A 26800-nucleotide genomic window follows, 5' to 3' on the forward strand; every position below is an offset into this window, starting at 1 on the left:
CAGAGTCTCTAATGTTTATAAATTTTTATCAACACAACTAATATACTACTTTATCCTGAAGCAAAAAAAAGAAATATAATTTTTTTCCTACTTTTGTTGCCTGGTTTCTGCTTTCCTCATGTTCTCATTCAATTCCTTCCATCCACTATCTCTCTTCTCTCTGCGTCTTCCATTTGCTCTGTTACTGTCCCTTTCTCCCCCCTTCCAAATTGGTCTGGCACCCATCTTCTTCCCTCCGCTCCTCCCATAGTCCGGCATCTCTGTCTTCTTCCTTGCCAGCGTCTTCGCCCCACTCTCTCTTCCCCATTTCCTGTCAGCGTCCTTCTCCCTCCTCTGTCTTCCCCATTTCCTTTCAGCGTCCTTCTCCCCCCATCTTCCCCATGTCCTTTCAGCATCCTTCTCCCTCCTCTGTCTTCCCCATTTCCTTTCAGCGTCCTTCTCCCCCCATCTTCCCCATGTCCTGTCAGCGTCCCTCTCCCTCTGTCTTCCCCATGTGCTTTCAGTATCCTCCCCCTCTGTCTTCCCCATGTCCTTTCAGCGTCCTTATCCCCCCCGTCTTCCCCATGTCCTTTCAACATCCTTCTCCCTCCTCTGTCTTCCCCATGTCCTTTCAGCGTCCTTCTCCACCCCTTTGTCTTCCTCATGTGCTTTCAGCGTCCTTCTCCCCCCTCAGTTTTATCCATTTCCCTTAAGCGCCTTTTCCTCTCCACTCCACTTTTCTTCCCTTTCTCCCTCCATGCCCCTTACCTTTGTGGCGTTTCCGCGCCTGTTCGACAAACCTCCCTGCCCTGAATCCAGCTGCTGTAAGAAGGTAATTTAGATTCGCGGCTACAGGGCAGGGAGGTTTGTCGGACCGGGCCTGTTGTCGGTCGGTCGGGGGAAAGCGCCACGAAGGTAAGGGGATCTGGCCAGCTCTGCACCCCCCTCTAAGGCTGCCCCGGGGCGGACCCCCTCCTTGGTATGCCACTGCCTTGAATTTTTCCTACCTGCCCTGCCACAGCACACATCCGACCGGAAGTCTTCCCGATGTCAGCGCTGATGTCGGAGGGAGGGAGGGCTTTGCAATTTAATTGTGATTCAAAGCGACTGTGAGCACCGATTTTCTCGCAGAAAGTTAGTCACCATATACAGAATTTGAGAGAAAGTTTAATAAAAAAATAGGCAGCTCTTTCACCAGGCAATATTGAAAAGCTTGTGTGCCTCAGAAGCTGACTGAAACACTAAGATAATGTATAGGGTGTTTAATATACATGGTCGAGTCACATTATTATGACCTCTGATGTCAGGGATGCACAACCAATGAATGAATGCGCATGTCACATGCAGATTGCATGGTTATATAAGGTGGGATAGTCAAACAAAAAAAGGCAAGGGTGGTGGGACTATTATTTGCTTAATAAAGACCTTTGGTTGAAAAGACACCACCCTTGCCTTTTTTTGTTTGACTGTCCTTTCTCGAAGTCAAGGTATTCTTCTGTTGGCCTGTATATAAGGTGGGATGTCAGCAGGTTGCCAATATAACAACTGTGACTGTCATGGGGAAAAAGCATGATTTATCAGACATTGAAAATGCATGATCATTGGCTACCATGCCAAGGGGGGGGGGGGGCAGAATTTTGGAAATGGTGGAGTTTGTAAACTATTCATGGGCAGCTGTAATTAAAGTGTACCGTGAACAGACAAATGAAATCTTTTTGATGACCTGACATGATAACTGAGGGGTAGCTTGAGCCATCGATGCAAGATGTAAACGTCCGTTGCACAGGTAGGTGTAGGTCAATCAGCACACTACCGTGGAGCAACTTGCCATCCAAACAAATCAGGGGGCTTCCAGATGTGTATCCAAACTGAATGTGTAGCGATCCCTGTTGTGAATGGGGCTCCGGAGCAGATGGCATGTTCATTGCAAAACACGGCTGCAATTTGCACAGGAGTACTGTCATTGGACTTGCACCGACTGACAGAGAGGGTTGCCTTCTCTGAAGAGCCACGTTTTGAGCTCTATCAAATGTATGGATGTTGTTGTGTCAGGTGTGAAACTGCCGAGAACAAACACCCAGCAAACGCTGTTGGATGTACACAAGCTGTGGCAGCAGGGTTATGGTCTGGGGAATGTTTTCTTGGAATGGTCTGGTCCTTTAATACCTCTGGAAGGCACTCTCAACCAATATGGGTATCTCTCCATCCTTGCCGATCATAAGGCGTATGGGGACAGACTTAAAGATCGCAATCTGTTTACTTTGGAGGACAGGCGGGAGAAGGGAGATATGTTAGAGACTTTTAAATACCTATGTAATGAAAATTTGCATGAGTCGAGACCTATTTGAAAGGAAACTCTGCAATGAGATGGCATAGGATGAAGTTAAGAGGTGATAGGTTCCAGAGTAATCTAAGGAAATACTTTTTCACAGAAAGGGTGGTAGATGCATGGAACAGTCTCCCAGAAGAAGTGGTGGAGACAGAGACTGTGTCTGAATTCAAAAGGGCCTGGGATAAGCACATGGGATCTCTTGGAGAGAGAAAGAAATAATGGTTACTGAGATGGCAGACTAGATGGGGATTTGGCCTTTATCTGTCATCATGTTTCTAAGTTTCTATGACTCTGGTGAGATCTCATTTAGGATATTATGTACAATTATGGAGACTGCATCTTCAAAAAGATATAAAAAGAATGGAGTCGGTCCAGAGGAGGGCTACTAAAATGGTGCATGATCTTCATCATAAGGCGTATGGGGACAGACTTAAAGATCTCAATATGTATACTTTGGAGGAAAAGCGGGAGAGGGGAGATATGATAGAGACACTTAAATACCTATGTGATGTAAATGCGCATGAGTCAAGTCTCTTTCATTTGACCTAAGGGCCACCGCATGAGAGGACTGCTGGGCATGATGGACCCAGCAGCGGCAATTCTTATGTTTTTATGAAGCTCTGGAATTAGAGGGCATAGGATGAAGTTAAGAGGTGATAGGCTCAGGAATAATCTAAGCAAATTCTTTTTTACAGAAAGAGTGGTAGATGTGTGGAACAGTCTCACGGAGGAAGTGGTGGAGACTAATGCTGCCCGATTCACGATTTGAATCGATTCACCGATTTGAATCAGGTGAATCGATTCTTAAAAAAAAAAAAATAGGCTTCCCGATTCGATGATCGACCCTTCCCCTGTGCCTTCCTAAAGCAGGAGAGGCAGCGCAGCCTCTTGCTGGCTGTCCGCTGCCGCTCCTGCTTGAGGGGGGAGGATGAGTCGGAAAGGCCTGCATGTTCCCCCAGCTTCCCCGCTCTTACCTTAAGCTAATACGGCAGCCTGCAGGATCGCTGGTGCTATAGCGATCCATGCAGCTGTCGTCGTCCTCAGCGGCATGTTCTCTCTGCTACAGTCCAACTCCTCCTCTGACTTCAGGGTCAGGATTGCAGCAGAGGAAACATGCCGCTGAGGACAACGACAGCTGCAGGGATCGCTATAGCACCAGCAATCCTGCAGGCTGACGTATTAGCTTAAGGTAAAAGCGAGGAAGCTGGGGGACCATGCAAACCTTCGCGGTGGGGAGGCAGGCCTGTGCAGAGGGAGGAGGAAGAAGGAGTAAGAGAGGGGAGGGGAGATGCCAGACCTAGGGTGAAGTGAAGGGAATAGAGAGACCAAGCCAAAAAGAGAGGGAGGAAAGCAGAGGACACAGAGGTGCTGGGCTAATGGAGAGAGGGAGAGAGAAATGCAAGACCACAAGAGGAAGGGTACAAGAGGGACAGATACTGATCCAAAGTAGGTGTGCAGGTTGGCAGGAGAGATAGTAGGAGAAAGCCTGTACCCGGGGAAGATGCTGGATATGGGGAGAGACATGAAACAGAGATAAGATGCTGGGCATGGAGGGAGCATAGGAACAGGGACACTACTGAAGAGGAGAATAGGGACAGGGACACAGAAGAGAGATGCTGGATGAAAGGGTAGTTGAGAAAAGGAGAGATGGTGGATCTGTGGATGGTGGGGGTCCATCGCTGCAGCTGCAGGGGGATGGAGATGAAAAAAGGAAAGATGCCAGACCTCGGGGGGAGGAAAGGGAAACAGAAGGGGAGGACAGAGATGAAAGATGGATGGTTAGCACAAAGAAAGAAGAACCTGATCAGAAGACAACCAGAGCCTGGGACCAAAATGATTTAAAAAAATGACCAGACAAAAAAGGTAGGAAAAATAATTTTATTTTCTGTTTTGTGATTACAATATGTCAGATTTGAAATGTGTATCCTTCCAAAGCTGGTGTTAGACCGCGAAAGTGAGCTAGGATTTAACAGAGAAATGTAAAGTATTTTTTGTTTATTTTGTTTACACCATAGGACCAGTGTAAGTAGGAGAGGGCAAAGGGGGTGAAGAGTCTATAAAGGGGTGAAGAGGCTATAAAATAAACCCCTCCAAGATGTTTGAAAAAAAACCTACCCAATTGGGCAGGAAAATTAAATCAAAAATCGATTCAATAGGCTGAATCGAATCAAAATTTTTTTTCCTGAATCGGGCAGCACTAGTGGAGACAGAGACTGTGTCTGAATTCAAGAAGGCATGGGATAGACACATGGGATGTCTTAGAGCAGGGGTGCCCACACTTTTTTGGTTTGCGAGCTACTTTTAAAATGACCAAGTCAAAATGATCGACCAACAATAAAATTTAAAAAAACACAAAGCGCACTGTACGCAGAGAAAATGTTAATTATCATTTATATTCAGGGTTTTTTTTCAAATAGGTCAAGGCAGATGACTTTAAAATATGCAATGTCACCACAGTAACAACTATACAAAAATAGATAAATATACCCCCTCCCTTTTTACTAAACCGCAATAACAGTTTTTAGCGCAGGGAGCTGCGCTGAATGCCCCACGCTGCTCTTGATGCTCATAGGCTCCCTGCGCTAAAATCCGCTACTGCGGTTTAGTAAAAGGAGGCCATAGTGCAAAATATAGACAGCAGATATAAATTCTCAAAATGGACACATTTTGATCACTAAATTTAAAATAAAATCATTTTTCCTACCTTGTTGTCTGATGATTTCATGAGTCTCTGGTTGCACTTTCTTCTTTTGACTGTGCATGCAATATTTCTTCCCTCCTTTCTACCTCCTGCATGCTTCGTCTCCTCCAGACCTCATTCCATTCCCCAACCAACATCTCTGTCCTTTCATGAGTCCAACTTTTTTTTCCTTTCTCCCTGCCTGCCCCTGCCACCCGACATACTCCATTCCTTCCCCCTTTTCCTTCCTCTCTCCTTGCCCCTCCCCTTTCTTTCTTTGTCTCCCTGCCCCCTTTCTTTCTTTTTCTCTCTGTCTGTCTTTGTCTCCCTGCCCCCTTTTCTTACTTTCTTTCTGTCTGCTGTCTTTTTCTGTTTCTCTACCCCCCTTTCATTCTTTTTGTCTCCATGGCCCCCTTTCTTTCTTTCTTTCTGTCTCCCCGTTCTGCCTCCCTCTCTTTCTGTCTCCCCTTTCTTTCTCCCCAAGCCACCACTGGGGCTGTCATCTGGAAACAGGCCCCCAAGCCTCCGCCAACATCTGGGAACAGGCCACCACCAACTTCAGGGAACAGGCCCCCAAACCGTTGCCACCAAGTTCTCCCTGTTTTCTGACACCGCAACAGGCCAACACCCTTCCCCCGACATCAATTCTGACATTGGAGAGGAAGTTCTGGCCCAGCCAAGCAGCGATTGGCTGGCCCAGAACTTCCTCTCCAACATCAGAATTGACGGGGGAAGGGGGGGCTGACTTGCCCGGCGTTTATGTAGTCGCTGCTGGCCTGTTGTGGCATCGAGGAACAGGGAGAACGCAAAGGCAACACGAGTCTATCGCGGAGCCCGGGATGGGCTCCGCGCTCGACTCGCGTTGCCTTTGTGATCGATCTTTGGGGCACCCCTGTCTTAGGAAGAGATAATGATTATTGTCGATGGGAAGACTAGATGGGCCATTTGGCCTTTATCTGCCATCATGGTTCTATAAGAGCCTGAACACCTAACAAGTTTCCTATCTCTGAAGCGTCTTACAAAGGAAGGAACAACGACTTAAAGTATAAAGGGACACCCAATACAGTCTTCAGATACTTTGTTTTCCTAGTATTTGATTTAATAGTTTAGTTTAAATATAAAGTTCACTCTTTGAAAGTCTTGGATCTTTAATTGTGGACTGGAGATTGTTAAAGGAACATATTGTTTGCTTGTTAATTTTTTCTTTCGTAAGATTGAATTTTTGTTCGTATAGCAATCTTTTCTGTACAAGTTTATTAATGCTTGTTAAAATTATGAAAATTCATAAATAAAAATAAAAAAAGAAAGTTGTTTGTAATGATCCTTTATTATTTTTTTCCAGTGGTGGATGGAGATCCTGGGCACCGGAATGGATGTGTGGATATGGACTCTCTGAAAGCACCATAGGAATTATTGGGTTGGGTAGAATAGGTAAATGACTACATATTTTTAGTGCACAGTTCTCTTTAACAGAATGTAATATTTGTTCTTGACTACTACTAGTTACTTTACTAAAACATGCTAAAATATGTGCTTAGTTTTAATATGGGACTTTCCCATCCATGTGTTAGTATGTTCAAGATTTTTTTCTGTAGATCCTAGGCTCATTTTTCATTATCAATTGAAAAAATGCGGGAGCACCTACTACCTCCTATTTTAGAGACACTAAGGGGGAAATTCATCAAGCAGCATTGGGGTTTTAAGTCGGTAATTGATTTAAACAGCCCTATTGCTGCAGGGCCAAAAATATTAAAGCAATGTTTTTCAAATCAATTTTTATTGATGATAAATGTATTACAAAAATAGTTGCATGAAAATGTAATGGATACAACAATAACCAGCTTGTTCCAAAAATAACAGTCATCAATACAGTTTTCAACATTCTATCTCCCACCCAGACCCAAGTCCCCCTACCTTTCACTCCCTAACTAGGAACAACACATCCAGCCCAAGGAAAACACAGTCACAGACTCTCGAATGGCTGGCTTTAGGGTCCTGATTGGCCCAGGCAGTTCAAACCTCGCCCAAAGGAGAGGCTAAGGCTACTGGGCCTGCTCCGGTTGGCCTAGGCACTTCAGCCCCCCCCCCCCCCTGTGGACAGAGTTTGAGTCGCCGGGGCAAGAGGGCTTGGGCTCCCTCTTGCCCCGATCGTAGTCGGGGATTCGGGATCGCCGGGGCAAGAGGGCTTGGGCTCCCTCTTGCTCCGATCGTAGTCAGGGGTTCGCCGGGCAGGAGGGCTTGGGCTCTCTCTTTGCTGGATTGAGTTGTGGGGGAGGGCTGATAGCTGTAGGAGAGATGGCTCATCTCTCCTGTCGTGATGGTGATCGCCTACCCCCCTCTGAACTGCGGCACTTCGGGGTGAGGATCTCTGGCAGCAGAGATGCCGTCTGTCCTGCAGCGATAGTTGCAGTAGATGGTAGGCAGGTTACTGGGGCTGCTGAGCTGCAGCGAACAGCTCAGCGGCCCCTGTTTTGATTTGGTCTAAGTCAAAACGTGTAAGTGCCGACTAGACAACCTGCCTAAACTTTTGGTTTTACCTGCTGTACGCCTATATCTAGGTCGGCTCACCTCTCGCCCACCTCCCGCCCTTTCCCCGGTCCATCTGGCGCGGGGCTGTTCCTCGACGCCCCCTACTCGCCTTAGTCGAACCTCTTCGGTCTCCTGTTCACGGGACTCTGAGGCTCTGGCTTACTATTCCAGGGAAGTTTATCCCTCTTTCTCGGCTGCACCCCGGTCTCGGTCGGAGTCTCCCCAGGAGGATGAATCTTCTTCTCGGACCTCCTCCTTTTCTCGTTTCATCTCTGACATTGGCAGAGCTTTAAACTTGGATCTTCAGGCCAATTCCCACTTTACCCAGGAATACCTGGCGGAAATGGGAGTTGACAATACGCCTCATGAGGCGCTTCGCCTTCCATTGCATCAGGTTTTCCGGCAGATGTTTCTCCGGAACCTGGAGACACCAAAGTTCCTACAAAGTTTGGGCTTCGAAATCAACTTTCCCAAATCCCAACTTCAGCCCTCTCAGAATCTACAGTTCATCGGAGCTGTCCTGGACACTATCCAACTAAGAGCATCCCTTCCGCAAAAACGTCTGGAGGCTTTTCTTCAACTCTGTCATGCAGTGTCTTCCCGCTCTTCAATCTCAGCGAGACACATGATGGTACTACTAGGTCACATGACCTCCACAGTACACGTGACTCCTTTTGCCAGACTTCACATCAGAATTCCTCAGTGGACCCTGGCATCTCAGTGGATGCAAGCTTGCGAACCACTCTCTCGACACATTACAGCCACTCCTTCGTTGAGACAGTCTCTCTGCTGGTGGATGCTCTCTTCCAATCTCTCCAGAGGTTTACTGTTTCAAACGCTCCCTCATCAGAAGGTCCTCACAACAGACTCCTCGACCTACGCATGGGGGGGGCTCATCTCAATGGTCTCCGTACTCAAGGCCACTGGACCAGTATGGATCATCAGTGTCACATCAATCTGTAGGAACTCAGAGTGATCTTCAATGCTCTCAAAGTTTTTCAACATCTTCTTCACGACCAGGTAGTACTCATTCGGACGTACAACCAAGTTGCCATGTACTACGTCAACAAGCAGGGAGGGACAGGATCTCCCTCCCTTTGTTAAGAAGCTCTGAAGGTTTGGGACTAGGCAATCAATCACAACACCTTGCTCAAAGCTGTCTACATCCAAGGGGTGAAAAATTGTTTGGCGGACAAATTGAGTAGTCTTCTGTAACCTCACGAATGGACACTCAATTCCTCACCTCTTCATCACATTTTTTCGCAGTGGGGAATACCTCAGATAGATCTCTTTGCATCTCTCCACAACCACAATCTGCCTCAATTCTGCTCCCGGATATATTCTCCTCATCGCCTCGAGGCAGATGCTTTTCTACTGCAAAGGATGAATCTTTTCTGTATGCATTCCCTCCATTCCCTCTCATTCTCAAGACTTGTCAAGTTGAAGAACGATCATTCCACCATGATTCTGATAGCTCCTCGGTGGCCGAGACAACCTTGGTACTCCTTTCTACTTCAACTCAGCAGCAGGAAGCCATACCTTCTACCAGTTTTTCCGTCTCTGCTTACACAGAGTCAAGGATCTCTACTTCATCCCAACCTGCAGTCTCTACATCTGACAGCTTGGTACCTCTCAACATAACTCCTCTTCAGTTTTCTCAACCTGTAAGAGACATTTTAGAGTCTTCTAGAAAGCCTGCCACTAGACAATGCTACCACAAAAAATGGACTAGATTTTCTACGTGGTGTATCTCTCATGATAAGGAGCCTCAAGATTCTTCCTTATCTTCTGTTCTAGATTATCTTTTGCACTTATCCACCTCTGGCCTCAAGTCTACATTGATCCGAGTCCATCTTAGTGCAATTGCTGCTTTCCATCAGCCTATTGAAGGGAAACTCCTCTCTGCTCATCCGATGGTTTCCAGATTTATGAAAGGACTTTTCATTGTCAAACCTCCTCTCAAACCGCCTCCAGTGGTTTGGGATCTCAATGTTCTTGCTCAATTGATGAAGCCTCCATTTGAACCAATATCTATGGCTCATCTTAAGTATCTTACCTGGAAAGTGATTTTTCTCATTGCCCCCACATCTGCTCAAAGAGTCAGTGAGCTGCAAGCATTAGTTGCTGATCCACCTTTCACAGTTTTCCATCATGACAAGGTGGTCCTCCGTACTCATTCTAAATTCTTACCTAAAGTGGTTTCTGAATTTCATCTCAACAATCTGTTGTACTTCCAGTGTTTTTTCCAAGACATCATTCTCATCCTGGAGAATCAGCTCTTCATACTCTGGACTATAAGCGTGCTTTGGCCTTCTACTTGGAACACACCAAACCACACAGAACTGCTCCTCAACTTTTTGTCTCCTTCGATCCAAACTAATTGGGACATACAATCTCTAAGTGTACCATCTCCAACTGGATGGCTGCTTGTATCTCTGCTATGCCCAGGCTGGACTACAAGTACAGAGTTGAGTCACAGCCTATAAAGTCAGAACCATGGCAGCTTCAGTAGCTTTTCTCAGATCTACACCTATTGAGGAAATATGCAAAGCTGCTACCTGGTCCTCGGTTCATACGTTCACCTCTCACTATTGTCTGGATGTTTTCTCCAGATGGGATGGCCATTTTGGCCAGAGAGTATTACAAAATTTATTCTCCTAAGTTGCCAACGCTCCCACCATCCCATTCTGGTTAGCTTGGAGGTCACCCATATGTTGAGAATAGGCAGCCTGCTTGTCCTGAGATAAAGCACAATTACTTACCGTAACAGTTGTTATCCAGGGACAGCAGGCAGCTATTCTCACAACCCAACCACCTCCCCTGGTTGGCTTCTCTGCTAGCTATCTGAACTGAGGAGACTCGCCCTGTGCTGGGCGGGAATGCACTCGCGCATGCGCAGTGCAGCTGACTCGAAACTTCTACGTTTCTACAAGCAAGTCTGCTTGCGAGGCTGTCCGCATCCGGATCTGTGGATGACGTCACCCATATGTTGAGAATAGCTGCCTGCTGTCCCTGGATAACAACTGTTACGGTTAGTAGCTGCTTTTTGGCATCTGCAATGTTGTACTTGTATTTATTGATTGCAGATCTCCATGCTGTTTTATGTTCAGGTAGTTTGCTTTTTCTCCACTGCTTTTCGAGTTTACGACAGGTTTGTTTCTCTGTTTTTAGTTTCTGTGAACCAAGGAGAGCTTTTTCTGGTTCATGTTTTGCAGTAGAGTATTCAATATGTGGTCAATTGCATTGTTCCTGTCAGTTAGCATTGTGCTGGCATTGGTTGGAGTTGTGTTTAACAATTCAGCAATTTTGTTCCAGAATTGGGAGGGATTGATTTTTCTCCCCTTGTTAGTTTTTTGGTGGGTCCTCTAGTTGTTGAGTTGCCCATATGTACGGATCCAGTCAGTATCTGAGATAAGTTGGGGGGGGGGGGGGCGGGGCGGGCTGGATGCGATGAAGTCTAGGGTGTGTCCTTTTTCATGTGTGGGACCTGAGGGTTTTAGTGCTAAGTCTGAGTTTCGTCAAGGAATCTTTTGAATCTTTAGGTTTTAATATTGTCTTGTAGTTCAAACAGTAAGTTTATGTCATCTACGACTATTAGTCTAGTGAACTGTCAGGTGAGGTTTGAGATTATTTCCTATAATTTGGACATGTCTGTTGGCTGTGCTCCGGGAGGGCAATATGCTAGTAGGAGGCCAATACAGCTGGGAGACGTATTGGATTTGTCTTCTAGCTTGCATACCATATATTCAAGGTCAGGAAGGATTAAGGTGTCAATTAAGATGATGCTGAGGAAGCTATTATAAATAATTGCTAGGCCTCCGCCACACTTACCTAGTCTAGGGGACTGAACAGTTCTGTATCTTGTTGGACAAAGGTGGGACAGGTCTGGGCTGGATTTGTCTTTTAGCCAGGTTTCTGTGAAGGCTGAGATCTTTAGTGGATATCAACTCATTCAAGATTAGTAGTATGTTGTGTACTGACCTGGCATTGATGTAGATGCAGGGTATTGGGGTGGTAGTGTTGATGCTAGTGTGTTGGCGTTCTGTGCAGATATACAGTACTCCCCCGATAATCACGGGAGACAGGAGAGGGCAGCTGTAGAGGCAGGAGAGGGCAGCCGGAGTGCCGGCAAGTGAAGGAAATCACTTGCTGTAGGCTCCAACTGCCTCTTCCTGTACTAAAGTCGGGCCTCACCAATCAGGAGCTGCTTTGACATGCTGCTTTCACTCGCCGTTGCTCCAGCTGCCCTCTCCTTTCTCTCCAGCTGCCCTCTCCTGCCTCCCCTTCGCGGTCAGAAAATACCGTGAATGACCGGAACCACGAACCGCCCACCATGAATTTGCGGGGGAGCTCTGTATTTTATGTTAGAGTTGGCTTTAGTATGTACAGATTTGAGTTTCTTCTTGTGTGTCTATTACCTGTGATTGTGAGGATGGTTTTTTGAGGTAGTGTGCAGTACTCTGTAAAGTAAGGATTTGTTTGCCAAATGGTTCTATAATTTCCAAATGTGTGGTGTGCAGGAAACCATGTGAGGATATTTTCGTTGGTGGGCTGTGTAGGTCTGGTTGCGACTAGACTTATAAGGCCTAGGAGAGATAGGAGTGGTGTGTAGAATTCCTTCATGGTGAAGTGTTTAAGCGGAGCCTGTAGGGCTGGGAAGATGAGTTGGGTGGGTGGTTAGGGACATCTTGTTGATGGTAGAGATTGGTGGAAGGTAATTAGAATAGTGGGGGGTAGAGGACTGTACCTTTCCTGCTGGTGGGTTGTTAATGGTTTTCTGAGGCTGATTGGTTATGGTTCTGTGCTCCTTTTTCAGACCGCACAAAGGGCACTTTGGCGTGGCCCACTGGCGGGAGAGGCCCGCCTTCTCAGCAGCCCTTTAAAGGGCTGGAAGGAAGCTGGCTGGTTCCAAGAAGAAGGGGGGCAGAGCTTCCCGCCAAAGAAAAAACAGCTGGTGCAGTTCTCGGTGCTAACTATCTGTCTTGTAATTTCTCTGGTATGCCCAGAATAATTCTTTTGTAATCTGCATTAAACTGAAAGGTAGTGGCGGAATAGAAGACACTAATGTAATGTAATATAATAGTATTGTGTTCCTAAAATAAAAAGGCCCACAAAGTTGCTAAGAACTTATTTGAGACCTACAACTTTCAGAGGAGGCCCTACTGATGATGTCAAAGAGGAACTGGTCTGTCCTGTTCCCATACAGTAAACAACAGGAACCAATAACCATGTTCTAAGTTACAATATTCCAGAATGAGCTATTGATTAAGGGTTGAATATTCAACTAACAAAAACTTTGGTTGCCTGTTCTCCTATGGCCTATCCAGTAACAGAATCTCAATAGCCCATTCCCTATCTCCCAACCCTGTTAACCCTCCCTTCCCCCTTAACCCAAGTGATAGGATACTGTAGTCTGACCCTCCCTCTACCCCCCCCCCTTAATTTATGGTCTTTGAGTTTGGCAAGAGTCTTGAGAATGAGAGGGAATGGAGGGAACGCATAGAGGAACTGATTCATCCATTCCAGAAAAAGCATCTGCCTCGAGGCAATGAGGAGAGTAGATCCTGGAGCAAAACAGAGGCAGTTTGTGGTTGTGGGGAGACACAAAGAGGTCTATCTGAGGGGTTCTCCACTGAGAAAAAATGTGATGTAGAGGCAAGGAATTGAGTGTCCATTTGTGAGATTGAAGAAGACGACTCAATTTGTCTGCCAAACAGGTTTTTCTCCCCTAGAATGTAGACTGCTTTCAGAAAGGTGTTGCGATTGATTGCCCAGTTCCACACCTTTTGAGCTTTCTGACAAAGAGGGAGAGATCCTTTACCTCCCTGCTTGTTGACGTAGTACATGGCAACTTGATTGTCCGAATGAGGATGACTTGATTGTGGAGAAGATGTTGAAAAGCTTTGAGAGCATTGAAGATCGCTCTGAGTTCCAACAGATTGATGTGACAGCGATGATTGAGATGAGCCCCCACAAGCGTAGGTTGAGAAATCTGTCGTGAGGACCTTCTGATGAGGGGGTGTTTGAAATAGTAAACCTCTGGAGAGATTGGAAGAGAGCATCCACCAGTGGAGAGACTGTCTCAACGAAGGAGTCACTGTAATGTGTTGAGAGTGGGTCGAAAGCCTGAGCCCACTGAGATGCCAGGGTCCACTGAGGAATTCTGAGGTGAAGTCTGGTAAAAGGAGTCACGTGAAGTGTAGAGGCCATGTGACAGAGGAGAACCATCATGTGTCTGGCTGATATTGAAGATAGGGAAGACACTTTCCGGCAAAGTTGAATGAGAGCATCTTGACGCTGTTGAGGAAGTTGCACAGTATCCAGTACAGCTCTGATGAACTGCAAAGTCTGAGAGGGTTGTAGATGGGATTTGGGAAAGTTGATTTCGAAGCCCAAACTTTGGAGGAACCATGTAGTCCATTGGGTCGCTACAATAACCCCTGAAATGTTGAATCTTTGATGAGCCAGTCATTCAGGTACAGAAACACCTGGAGCCCATGGTTGCGCAGAGCTGCTGCTACCACAACGAGGTACTTGGTGAACACTCTGGGAGATGATGCCAGGCCGAATGGTAGCACTCTGTATTGAAAATGAAGATTTCCCACCTGAAATCTGAGGAATTTGCGAGAGGCTGTATGAATGGGAATGAGTGTAAGCGTCTTTGAGATCTAGAGAACGTAACCAATCGTTCTGGTAGGATGGAAGAGGTCTGGAAGTCTTAGCAGTAGAAAGCTTAGGCTTTGGTCTGATGATGGAAGCAAACAATTTCTCATGTTCAGACAAGCTGCCTCGATAGTCATCAAAGAGCTCATTACCCTGACAAGGAATATTGGCCAGACGATCTTCAAGATTCGGGTCCATGTCTACATTGCATAGCCACCAAGAAAGCAGTGACCCTCGAGGAAAGTTCAAATGCATCATACGAGGATTGAAGAAGATGCATGCATAGTTGAACCAGAGTGTGAGTCAGCTGTTGAAACTCTGGAAGACGATATTGTGGAATATATTTGATAAAATCAGGCAAGCTGTTGACCAGATGCTTGAGATTGGAAGTAAAGACAAAGTTGTAATTCAAAACTCTGGTTGCCATAAGAGAATTTTGATACAAACGACGGCCAAACTTGTCCATAGGCCTGCCCTCTCTTCCAGGGGGGGACAGTGGCATAAACCTTGGCAGGGTTGGTTCTTTTCAAAGAAGACACCACTAAAAGGGACTGAAGGGGTAATGGAGACTTATCAAAACCCTTGCAGTGGACCATCCTGTATCAAGATTCCAATTTTGCAGGCACAGCAGGAATAGAATATGATGTCTCAAGGTTTCGTTGGAATGTTTGAGAAAGAAGTCTGTTAATGGATAATTGGAGAGATTCCTTAAGAGGATGAGGATTACCCATTTCTTCCAAATACTCCGTAGAGTACTTGGCATCAGATTCTAAAGTGATGTTGAGATCTTTACTCATCTGGCGGAGGAATGTAGAGAAAGATACTTGCTCTAGAGCAGTGGTTCTAACCCTGTCCTGGAGGACCACCAGGCCAATCAGGTTTTCAGGATAGCCCTAATGAATATGCACGGAGAAGATTTGCATGCCTGTCACTTCCATTATATGCAAAACTCTCTCATGCATATTCATTAAGGCTAGCCTGAAAACCCGATTGGCCTGTTGGTCCTCCAGGACAGAGTTGGGAACCACTGCTCTAGAGGGAGAAGGTGACCTCGAGGCACCTCGCATGGCAGAGAACGAAGGTGAAGCTTCTTGGGAGTATTGATACCTGAGTTCTGAATATGCAGGTATAGATGACTCACTGAGAGAATGGGTAGAGTACCTCACAGGAGAAGGACTTGAGCGGTGAGAGTGTAAAGGCTCTGTAGGTGGTCTTCTCGACTGAGGAGAGGAAGGCCTCGAAGAGTCTCGATGTGTGGATAAATGAGACCTGTCTCAGGATGAGGACCTGTGCCTCGATGTCAGCAGATGATGAGAACTGTGCTTCGAGTCAGACAGATCCTGCTTCAGTGGATGTTGAGGGGTCCTCACCCTGTGCCTCGAAAAGGGCAAGGCCTTATGTGAGGAACGAGGGCTGGAAGTTGGAGATTGACATCGAGACACCAAAAAGGACTCGTCTCCTTGTGTCGAGGTACCTTGAGGCACTCGCAAGGACTCAGCTTCTTGAATAGAGTGTGTAGATTTTGGTCGAGACACTCGCAAAGACTCAACTCCTTGCATAGTGTGTGTAGATTCAGATCAAGGCACTCTTAAGGACTCGGCTCCTTGTACAGAGTAAGTAATTTCAGACTGAGGCACTGCCAAGGACTCGACTCCTTGTGATACTGCTGAGTGCTCAGGCAGAACTGCAGGAAGCAGAGTCGAGGCAGGAGTGTATTTGGCAAGCATGCTACCAAACTCCTGATGCATAATAGCTTGGATCATAGCCTGCAAATGGGGCACCGAGACTTAAGGATCTGATACATTTGCAGCGGCTATAGTCTCCGAGGAAGATGATGAAGAATGATGCTTCGATTTGGAGACATGTTGCTTGGGCAGCTTCATGACTAAGGGTGGCATGTCCGAAGGAGGCTGCTGAAATACCTTACCTGAGGGAGTCAGTGAGGAGAGCTGCTACTCAGGAGAGGATTTGCTCGAAGACGAGGACTTTCCAAACGAGTAAGGTTTAATTAAGGCCGAGGACAAGGTAGGCCTTGGGAGCCCCGTAGAAGACTTGACCAGATTTGAGGTCGAAGTCGAAGCCGGGGTTGGAGTATCCATACCGCTGAAAATCTTCTTTACTTGAACTCAACGACGTTTAAAGACTCGAGGTTAAAGAGTAGCACAGTAAGTACATGACTCCGGACAATGGTCAGGCCCTAAACACTGAACACACCACCTATGTGGGTCAGTGAGGGATATTGCGTGCTGGCAACGGCTACACTTCTTAAAGCCTGTGACCGGTCGGGACATAGAAGGGAAAATAGCCGCGGCCAAGTCGAAGCCCGCAGGCTGAGGCTGAGGGGAAGGCCCCGCCGTGACACGAAAGAAAAAGTTAAATTAAAATTTTAAAAAATAAATAAATAAAAGACACAAAAAAGAAAACACAGCAACACTGTAAGAAAAACAATACACGAGCCGCAGTGAGAGAAGGCACAAAAAGACTGTCTAGCGCAGAGCGTCGAATAGAGGACTTCTCAGCTCCGCGGAAAACTAAGAACTGAGGAGACGTGCCCTAGGTTGGGCGGGAAGACACTTATGCATGTGCGGTGCGGCAGTCGCAAACTTTCTAAAGTTCTACAAGAAAGTCTGCTTGCGAGGCTGTCCACATCGGGGCTCCAAGGATAACGTCACCCACATGTGAGAATATGCTGCCTGCTTGTCCTGGGATAAAGAGTTTTACCTCATACTAAATTGTTATTTCTGTAATAAGACATTAACTACTTTTTATGCGGCCCTCATAGTTAAAGTTTAACATCTTTCCTTTCTCAGAAGTGACACGTTTCAATCACTATATTGAAAATAAAATCATTTTCCCTACCCTTTGTTGTCTGGTGACTTTATTTTTATGTGTTTTTAACTATGTTTACAGGGCCTTCTTGTCCATTAGCTGTTTTTCTCTCCGTCTTCACTTTCTGCTTTGCATCCATCTTTGGCATTAACTTAATATTCAATTTTTCTGCTTTCTTCTCAAAACCTACTTTTCTATGTCTTCCCTTTCCTCCCTATCTCTCCTTCCCTCCCTATTTCCATAGTCTGACATCCCTCTCCTTCCCCCCCCCCAGTGTAACATTTCTCTTTCCTTTCCTCCTTTCTGCCCCTGCAGTCCATCTCCCTTCCCTTCCTCCTTTCTGGCCCCCCACCCAATCCAACATTTCTCCCTCTTTTCCACCAGTCCAACATTTTTTTTTCTTTCTTTCTCCTGCATGCTTCTCCTCTGGTCCTCCTTCCCTCAACCAAATAACATCTCTTTCTCTCTCTCTGTGAGTCCAACTTTTCACTCTCTGCCCTCTCCCCCTTCCCCAGTATAACATTTCTCCTTCCCTCCTTTCTGTCCTCCCCATCCATCTCACCCTCTCCATGAGTCCAACACTTTCTGCTTCCTGCACACTTTCTCTGTCCTGCCTCTTCCCTCAGTGGTATCCCTTATTCCCACCCCCTAACCCAACATGCTCTCTCCCCATGCACCATCTCCCCCTCCCCTGCCAGGACCTTTCCTTTCCCTCCCTTTCTGCCAGGTCCAGCAGCACCTCTTCTCCCTTCCTTTTACCTCCCCCCTGTCCAGCTGTACCCCTTCTCCCTTCCCTGCTCCCTTTGTCCAGCAGTACCCCTTTTCCCTTCCCTGCTCCCCTTGTTCAGCAGTACTCCATCTCCCTTTTTTCCTCCCCTTCTCCCCTGTCCAGCAATACCTGTATTTTGCAGCCACGGTCAGTATGTGATCTCACCATGCGCCATGCTCTCTCCCCATGCACCATCTCCCCTTCCCCTCCATTGTGTAGCACCTTTCCTTTCCCTCCCTTTCTGCCAGGTCCAACAGCACCTATTCTCCTTTCCTTTTACCTCCCCCCTCCCCGTCCAGCATTACCCCTTCTCCCTTCCCTGCTCCTCTTATCAAGCAGTACCCCTTCTCCCTTCCCTGCTCCTCTTGTCCAGCTGTATCCCTTCTCCCTTCACTGCTCCCCTTGATTAGCAGTACCCCATCTCTCTTCCTTCCTCCCCTCCTCCCCTGTCCAGCAATACTTGTATTTTGCAGCTATAGTCAGTACGCGATCTCGCACACTGGGCAGGGAGAGAGGCTCCGGCAAACTCGCGGTCCCCCAGGTGCTATTTTGCAGCCACTTCGGCATCAGCTGCTGCTGTCGCATATGCCAGGACTTCTGCCTTTGTGTATCCGGCAGATATGCGAAGGCAGGAGTCCCAGTATACACAACGACAGCAGAAAGTTGCAAGTCAGCTGGTGCTGGAGTGGCCGCAAAATAGCACCTGGGGGACCGCGAGTTTGAGACCGCTGGACTAAATTGAGTGAAGCTTTATCCAATTCCAAATCTACGCACAAAAGATCACACAGTGCATCACATCTATCTAGAAGAGAAAGCTGCTGCACATCTCAGTGAAGATCAGCTACTGAAAAGCCATCCTCCCCATATTTAACTACAAAATTTTGTATTCGTGTTTCCATAGGGAAGAGCAAACTGTCTATTCAAAGAACAAATATAGTTTGAGCTGCTTATATGTAAAAAGATCACTCATAGTCAGAGTACAGTGTTGCTGTAGGTCCAGCCATGACCTCACTGAGCCATCCGGCTCTAGAATGTTGCGCCATTCGCTGAAAGCCAGTATCTCTTCCTGGTAAAAATTGAAAGCTTCCACATATGGGGAGTTGGGTAGAACTTCTAGGGTTCCCACCCCACAACTTCACCAGATCTATCCAAGCTGCCCGCACCAAGTGTATCAATACACTACTTTTAAGAGCCAATGCAAAGCGATGTTTTAAGTTGCCACCCGTAATGAGATACAAAATGCATATTTTTAATCTCATTACTATGCCTTCCATGTAAATCAGGAAGTTTGCCTGCATTTTGATCCACAGGTGCAAAGAAAAAGGATAAGATTCTGAAGCGGCTGGACATTAGAAGAGTACTTCCCCATTATCTCCATTATTATGAATTTCGGCTGACAGATCATCTTCTTGTATTTACAAATACCAACCGTCGGAGGAAGCCAGCTTCTAAGGCTTCCATTTCACAATGGATTCACATGGCGATTTCTTCAGCATATATCAGTTGTGGGAAACCTTCCCTTATTTCTTTGAGGGCACACTCTAAAGAGTGTGGCCTCTTCATGGACAGAGTCTTGGGTGGTGTCATCTGACGAGATTTGTAAGGTGGCTACATGGTCCACCCTCCATACTTTCACAAAGTTTTACAGGGTGGATGCGGCTTGGCTGGATGCTGCTTATGAATCCTTAGGCCTAGTAGCAGGCTGATCTTCCCTGCCCTGCCCTAGACTCAGGGAACTGCTCTGGTACATTTCAAGGATTGTAGACTGTTGTACCCTTTTCACCAGAAGGGAAGATTAGGTTCTTACCTTGATAATCTTTCTGGTAGAAGGGCACAGTAGTCTTGACAGCCCACCCTGTCAAAATGTTAATTACCTCCTTACTGTCTCGGCCATGTATGTGGTTGCCAGGTGTTTACATTTTCCCTGTCAAGCAGGTCGAAGAGTGATGAGATATTTCATTGCAAGCTACAACTGTTGTAGGCTGCATTCAGGTAGGTGGCTAGTTTGTTCCACCTGGTTTTATATCAAGTTTTTATTTGTATTAATATGTTTTGTTTCACTGATTGTTACAGAGCAGAACAGTATTCATGTTCCAGTTCAATAGGTGAGATTCTAGATCAGTGTTCTTCAACCTTTTTACACCTATGGACTGGTGGAAATAAAATAATTATTTTGTGGACTGGCACTGATCCACAGACCGGCGATTGAAGAACACTGGGCCAAGTTGTGGGTCAAACTCTGCCCATCTCCGCCCGAGGCAGTGCGTCTTTAGCTTCCAGCTGGCTTAGGGCTCTCTCTGACCAAGAGGCAGTTGCCCTAGTTACACTCCCCCTAACACCATTCCTGCCATGTATGACTGCGGTATTCTGTTAGCATGATATTTGTGTAGCATTCTGTAATAATTTGGCTTATTCAGTTTTCTTGATAGTAGAGGGGATATATGTGAAGGGGAGGGGAGACGGGGGTTTTGTTGATCCTTGCCCTCTATTTATATTTATAAAATGACAATTGTACAGAATATTGTTTCTTTTTATACTTTAATAAAATATGTTCAATATAAAATCATAACTATTTGAGGCTTGTGCGGATGGGATCAGGTGGTTAATGGGACCGAGCTCGCGGGGACGGGGCGGCAATGGGGTTTTTAAAAATTTCAGTCTTATTAGTTTGCTGGTCCACAAAATAATTATTTTATTTCTGCCGGTCCATAGGTGTAAAAAGGTTGAAGAACACTGTTCTAGACCATAGGGTTATTTCCCACTACTCGCATAGGTAAGTACATAATCTCATTTTATCTGGGAGATTGCCCTTATCCCTCTTTCCTATTTCTGTTCCTAGTGATTGGTGATTGCTTTGGTACATACAGAAGAGCTACAGCACAGCCCACTGGGGAAGGAGACAGAGTCGAAAAAAGATAGCGGATGCCTTCTGCAATTAAAGAGGAGCTATTGTACCCTTCTATCAGAAAGAAGATTATAGAGTTAAGAACCTACCGTATATACTCAAATATAAACTGACCCAAATATAAACCCAGGTAACTTTTTTTCCCCACAAAAAGATTGACTTGAATATAAACCGGGATGTGTATGTATGTTTAATATTCAAGTGCAATGCTCTGCATCCTGTTCCCCCTCCCTCACTGCTCTGCCAGGCTCTGCATCTACCCCTATCACTCCCTCCCTCTCCTGCCCTGCCAGTCTCTGCACCCAGCCCCACTCCCTCCCTAACATGTTCTGAACCCTGTCTCCCCTCCCTCCCAATGACTTGCAGGCCTCTGACAAGCCTGCTGTGAGACCTAGTGGTCCAGCGGTGGCTAGGACAGGAAGGATCCCTCCCGCCTCCTGTCCCAGCTGATTCTAAGAATTTTTACCTCCCTCCCACCTCGCCAGTGTACCTTTAGTATCCCTGATGGTCAAGCAGTGAACTGTGGCAGGAGTGATCTTCCTTCACTCCTGCCAATTTATGTCTGAGGACAAGCTGCACTATGTGCCTTAAGAAAACTTTCTCCTCAGTGCCACAACTGTGATAATTCTGTAGAGATTTTGGGCACAGCAGATTCCCATGTACACACTGTGTTTTGCCTTTCAGGACAAGCTATTGGGCGCCGCCTGAAGCCATTTGGTGTGAGGAGGTTTTTGTACAGTGGACGGCAGCCTAGGCCAGAGTGTACAACTGAGCTTCAGGCTGAATATGGTAATATTTTAGAAGTAAATTAGATGGACAGGCTCTCCTTTAGCTGCGCAAAAACATTGGGAATCACAAAGTTCATCTTATTGTTCTGTTTGCTTTGATCTTACTGCATTCACTTATTTTGATCTGCCTCGTACTTTTACTGCTTCTTATTTTCACCAGTAACAGTGAAAGATTAGATCACATGGTCACTGAACTTACATGCATGTGATATTACAAAATTGGTATCATATGATTTTAAAATAATATCTGTTTGTTATATACATTGAACTAAGGTGTTTTCAAGTTCTTGTGTTTGTACCTTTCCTTTTACAGTACCTCTTGACATTCTAGCAGAAGAGTCAGACTTTGTCATTGTTTCTTGCTCTCTAAATGCTGAGACAGAAGGAATCTGCAACAAGCATTTCTTCAACAAGATGAAAACAACAGCAGTGTTTGTCAACACAAGCAGGTAAAATCTTGAATGCACAGTCCGATGTGGTGTAGGCATCCTTGAGTTTTTATGCACCTGAGTGTGAAGAAACTAATGTTTGAGCAGGATTGAGTCAAGCAGGCAGGTGGATGATGACATTAAACAGTGCTGGGAAGGAACAGTTCTTCCTCAAAAGTAGTATAAAGTTCTGGACGTTTGCTGCAGTCTTTCACATCCTTCTCAGTTATTTTTTCCACTCAGCCAATTGGCGCAAAAATGAAGTTCTCTCAGCTTGAAGAGTTTCATCAGCTTATGTCTGGTCTCTTATCGTTTTAAGAACTTAAGAATAACCTTACTGGGTCAGACCAATGATCCATCTAGCCCAGTAGCCCATCTTCACGATGGGGCCAATCCAGGACACAAGTGCCTGGCAAAAACCCAAATAGTAGCAACATTCCATTCTACCGATCCAGGGCAGTGACTTCCCCCATGTCTTTCTCAATAACAGACTATGGACTTTTCCAAATCTTTGTTTTAAACCAGCTATGGCAACCACTCTTACCACATTCTCTGGCAACGCATTCCAGAGCTTAATTATTCTCCTGTGTGAAAAAAATATTTCCTCCTATTGGTTTTAAACATATTTCCCTGTAACTTTATTGGAGTCTCCTTAGTCTTTGTAATTCTTGATGGAGTAAAATAATCGATCCATTTTGAGCATTAATGTTCAGTGTTCAATAATCATTTACATAGTAACATAGTAGATGACGGCAGATAAAGACCCGAATGGTCCATCCAGTCTGCCCAACCTGATTAAATTTAAATTTTTAATTTTTTCTTCTTAGCTATTTCTGGGCAAGAATCCAAAGCTTTACCCCGTACTGTGCTTGGGTTCCAACTGCCGAAATCTCTGTTAAGACTTACTCCAGCCCATCTACACCCTCCCAGCCATTGAAGCCCTCCCCAGCCCATCCTCCACCAAACGGCCATATACAGACACAGACCGTGCAAATCTACCCAGTACTGGCCTTAGTTCAATATTTAATATTATTTTCTGATTCTAAATCCTCTGTGTTCATCCCACGCTTCTTTGAACTCAGTCACAGTTTTAGTCTCCACCACCTCTCTCGGGAGCGCATTCCAGGCATCCACTACCCTCTCCGTAAAGTAGAATTTCCTAACATTGCCCCTGAATCTACCACCCCTCAACCTCAAATTATGTCCTCTGGTTTTACCATTTTCCTTTCTCAGGAAAAGATTTTGTTCTACTTTAATACCCTTCAAATATTTTAACGTCTGAATCATATCTTCCCTGTTCCTCCTTTCCTCTAGGGTATACATATTCAGGACTTCCAGTCTCTCCTCATACGTCTTCTGGCGCAAACTTCCTATCATTTTCCTCCTCTGGACTGCCTCAAGTCTTCTTACGTCCTTCGCCAGATACGGTCTCCAAAACTGAACACAATACTCCGATGACCTGTACAGGGGCATCAAAACCTTCTTCCTTCTACTGACTACGCCTTTCTTTATACAGCCCAGCATCCTTCTGGCAGCAGCCACTGCCTTGTCACACTGTTTTTTCGCCTTTAGATCTTCGGACACTATCACCCAAAGGTCCCTCTCCCCGTCTGTGCATTTCAGCTTCTCTCCTCCCAGCATATACGGTTCCTTTCTATTATTAATCCCCAAATGCATTACTCTGCATTTCTTTGCATTGAATTTTAGTTGCCAGGCATTCAACCATTCCTCTAACTTTTGCAAATCCTTTTTCATATTTTCCATTCCCTCTTCGATGTCTACTCTGTTACAAATCTTGGTATCATCTGCAAAAAGGCACACTTTTCCTTCTAACCCTTCAGCAATGTCACTCACAAACATATTGAACAGGATTGGCCCCAGCACCGAACCCTTTCCTTCCTTGGAGCGACTTCCATTAGCCACCACCCTCTGGCGTCTGTCCGACAGCCAGTTTCTGACCCAGTTCACCACTTTGGGTCCTAACTTCAGCCCTTCAAGTTTGTTCAACAGCCTCCTATGAGGAACTGTATCAAAGGCTTTGCTGAAATCCAAGTAAATTACATCTTGCATATTTCCTCGAGTCAGCTCTCTGGTCACCCAATCAAAAAATTCAATCAGGTTCGTTTGGCACGATTTACCTTTTGTAAATCCATGTTGCCTCGGATCCTATAACCCATTAGATTCAAGGAAGTACACTATCCTTTCTTTCAGCAACACTTCCATTATTTTTCCAACAACTGAAGTGAGTGTAGTTTCCTGCTTCAACCCTGTGACCACTTTTATGAATAGGGACCACATCCGCTCTCCTCCAATCCCCAGGAATCACTCCCGTCTCCAGAGATTTGTTGAACAAGTCTTTAATAGGACTTTAATAAGGCAGATCTCTCTGAGCTCCCTTAGTATCCTGGGATGGATCCCGTCTGGTCCCATCGCTTTGTCCACCTTCAGTTTTTCAAGTTGCTCATAAACACCCTCCTCGGTGAATGACGCAGAATCTACTCCATTTTCTCGTGTAACTTTACCAGACAATCTTGGTCCTTCTCCAGGATTTTCTTCTGTGAACACAGAACAGAAGTATTTGTTTAGCACATTTGCTTTCTCCTCATCACTCTCCACATATTGATTCCCAGCATCTTTTAGCCTAGCAATTCCATTTTTCATCTTCCTCCTTTCACTAATATATCTGAAAAAATTTTTGTCTCCCTTTTTTACATTTTTAACCATTTGTTCTTCCGCCTGTGCTTTCGCCAGACGTATCTCTCTCTTGGCTTCTTTCAGTTTCACCCTGTAGTCCTTTCTGCTCTCCTCTTCTTGGGGTTTTTTAAATTTCACGAACGCCAACTCTTTCGCCTTTATTTTCTCAGCCACTAGGTTGGAGAACCATATCGGCTTCCTTTTTCTCTTGTTTTTATTGATTTTCTTCACATAAAGGTCCGTAGCCATTTTTATCGCTCCTTTCAGCTTAGACCACTGTCTTTCCACTTCTCTTATGTCCTCCTATCCTAACAGCTCTTTCTTCAGGTACTCTCCCATTGCGTTAAAGTCCGTACGTTTGAAATCTAGGACTTTAAGTATCGTGCGGCCGCTCTCCACTTTAGCCGTTATATCATCAGAACATAAGAAATGCCTTCACCGGATCAGACCTAAGTCCATCTAGTCCAGCGATCCGCACACGCGGAGGCCCAGTTAGGTGCTCCCTATTGGAAACCCGGATTTCCCATATCCCTCGATATGATTTGCAAGAAGGTGTGCATCCAACTTGCGCTTGAAACCCTGAACACTAGTCTCTGCCACAAGCTCCTCTGGGAGAGCATTCCAAGCGCTCACCACTCGCTGTGTGAAACAGAACTTCCTGACATTTGTCCTGAACCTGCTGCCACACAGTTTCAGGCTATGACCTCTTGTCCGTGTCACATCTGAAAATGTCAGTGATGCTTCTTCCTGGTCTATTATGTGAAATCCATTTAATATTTTAAAAGTCTCTATCAAATCCCCTCTCAATCTTTTTGAGGGTGAACAGTCCAAGTTTTCTGAGGCGTTCTTGGTAGCTCAAATTCTCCATTCCTTTGACTAGTTTAGTGGCTCGCCTCTGCACCCTCTCCAGCAGAGTTATATCCTTCTTGAGGTATGGAGACCAGTGTTGGACACAGTATTCCAAGTGTGGTCTGACCATCGCTCTGTAAAGTGGCATTATGACGTCCTCCGACCTACTCGTGATCCTCTTTTTAATCATGCCCAACAACCTGTTTGCTTTCTTTGCTGCCGCCGCGCATTGAACCGATGGTTTTAGGGTTCTGTCTATCAGGACCCCCAAGTCCCTTTCTTGTTCACATTTGGCTAATGTCACACCCAATATTCTATATTCATGTTCTTTGTTTTTCTTTCCCAGATGCATCACCTTGCATTTGTCTATATTGAAATTCATTTGCCACTTTATCGCCCATTTTTCCAGCTGGTTCAGATCCTTCTGAAGATCCTCGCAGTCCCTTGAAGAGCCAACCCCCTGACATAATTTTGTGTCATCAGCAAACTTGATTATATTGCATGTCGTTTCCTCTTCAAGATCATTTATAAAAATATTGAACAAGATGGGTCCAAGAACCGAGCCCTGGGGCACGCCGCTAGTCACCTTCTCCCAATCCGATAATTTCCCATTTATTATCACCCTCTGTTTTCTGTTCTCTAGCCATTTGCCGATCCATCTGTGCACTTCTCCTCCTATTCCATAACTTAGTAATTTACTCATAAGCCTTGCGTGCGGGACCTTGTCAAACGCTTTCTGGAAGTCCAAATAAATTATGTCCACTGGATCTCCAGTATCGATTTGTTTATTCACCTTGTCAAAAAACTGAAGTAAATTTGTCAAACATGACTTCCCTTTCCTGAATCTGTGTTGACTAGCACTTATTAGGTTGTGCTCTTCCAGGTGTTGTACAATGGTATCCTTAATTAGTGTTTCAATTATCTTCCCAGGAACCGATGTGAGACTCACAGGTCTGTAATTTCCCGGTTCACCTCTTGATCCTTTCTTGAAAATTGGGATGACATTTGCTATCCTCCAGTCATCCGGTATTTGCCCGGTTCTGATTGACATGTTAGCTAAGGATTGTAATAGTTCGCCAATTTCTATCTTAAGTTCCTTTAATACTCTTGGGTGAATTCCGTCCGGTCCAGGGGCTTTGTCACTTTTAAGTCTATCAATCTGAAAATATATCATGTCCAACCCCACATGTACTGATGCTAGGCTCTCCTCTATGCTTCCGGCGAATATCCTCCTTGTTTCTGGCATTGTTGAAGTGTCCTCATTTGTAAAGACAGAGGCAAAGAATGAATTTAACCTATCGGCAACCTGTTTGTCTTCTTTTATTGACCCTTTCCCTCCTTGATCGTTGAGAGGA

At 45.6% G+C, this 26800-nt stretch overlaps 1 protein-coding gene across 8 annotated transcripts in view; it reads left to right on the forward strand.

Moving 5' to 3' along the window:
* Nucleotides 1-26800, forward strand: part of LOC117347215 (glyoxylate reductase/hydroxypyruvate reductase-like) — a 212494-nt gene that overhangs the window by 118616 nt on the left and 67078 nt on the right. For all 8 annotated transcript variants that reach the window (XR_004536753.1, XR_004536752.1, XM_033917882.1 and 5 more), the window contains exons 5-7: nt 6334-6422; nt 21371-21475; nt 21788-21923. Coding sequence is in view for 6 of the 8 variants with exons in the window: in XM_033917882.1 (XP_033773773.1) it covers nt 6334-6422; nt 21371-21475; nt 21788-21923 (330 nt within the window). In the remaining 2 variants the exon portion in view is untranslated. The remainder of the gene's footprint in view (nt 1-6333; nt 6423-21370; nt 21476-21787; nt 21924-26800) is intronic.

This window comes from Geotrypetes seraphini, chromosome 1 (assembly GCF_902459505.1).
Source record: "Geotrypetes seraphini chromosome 1, aGeoSer1.1, whole genome shotgun sequence".
In the NCBI taxonomy this organism is placed as follows: Eukaryota; Metazoa; Chordata; class Amphibia; order Gymnophiona; family Dermophiidae; genus Geotrypetes; species Geotrypetes seraphini.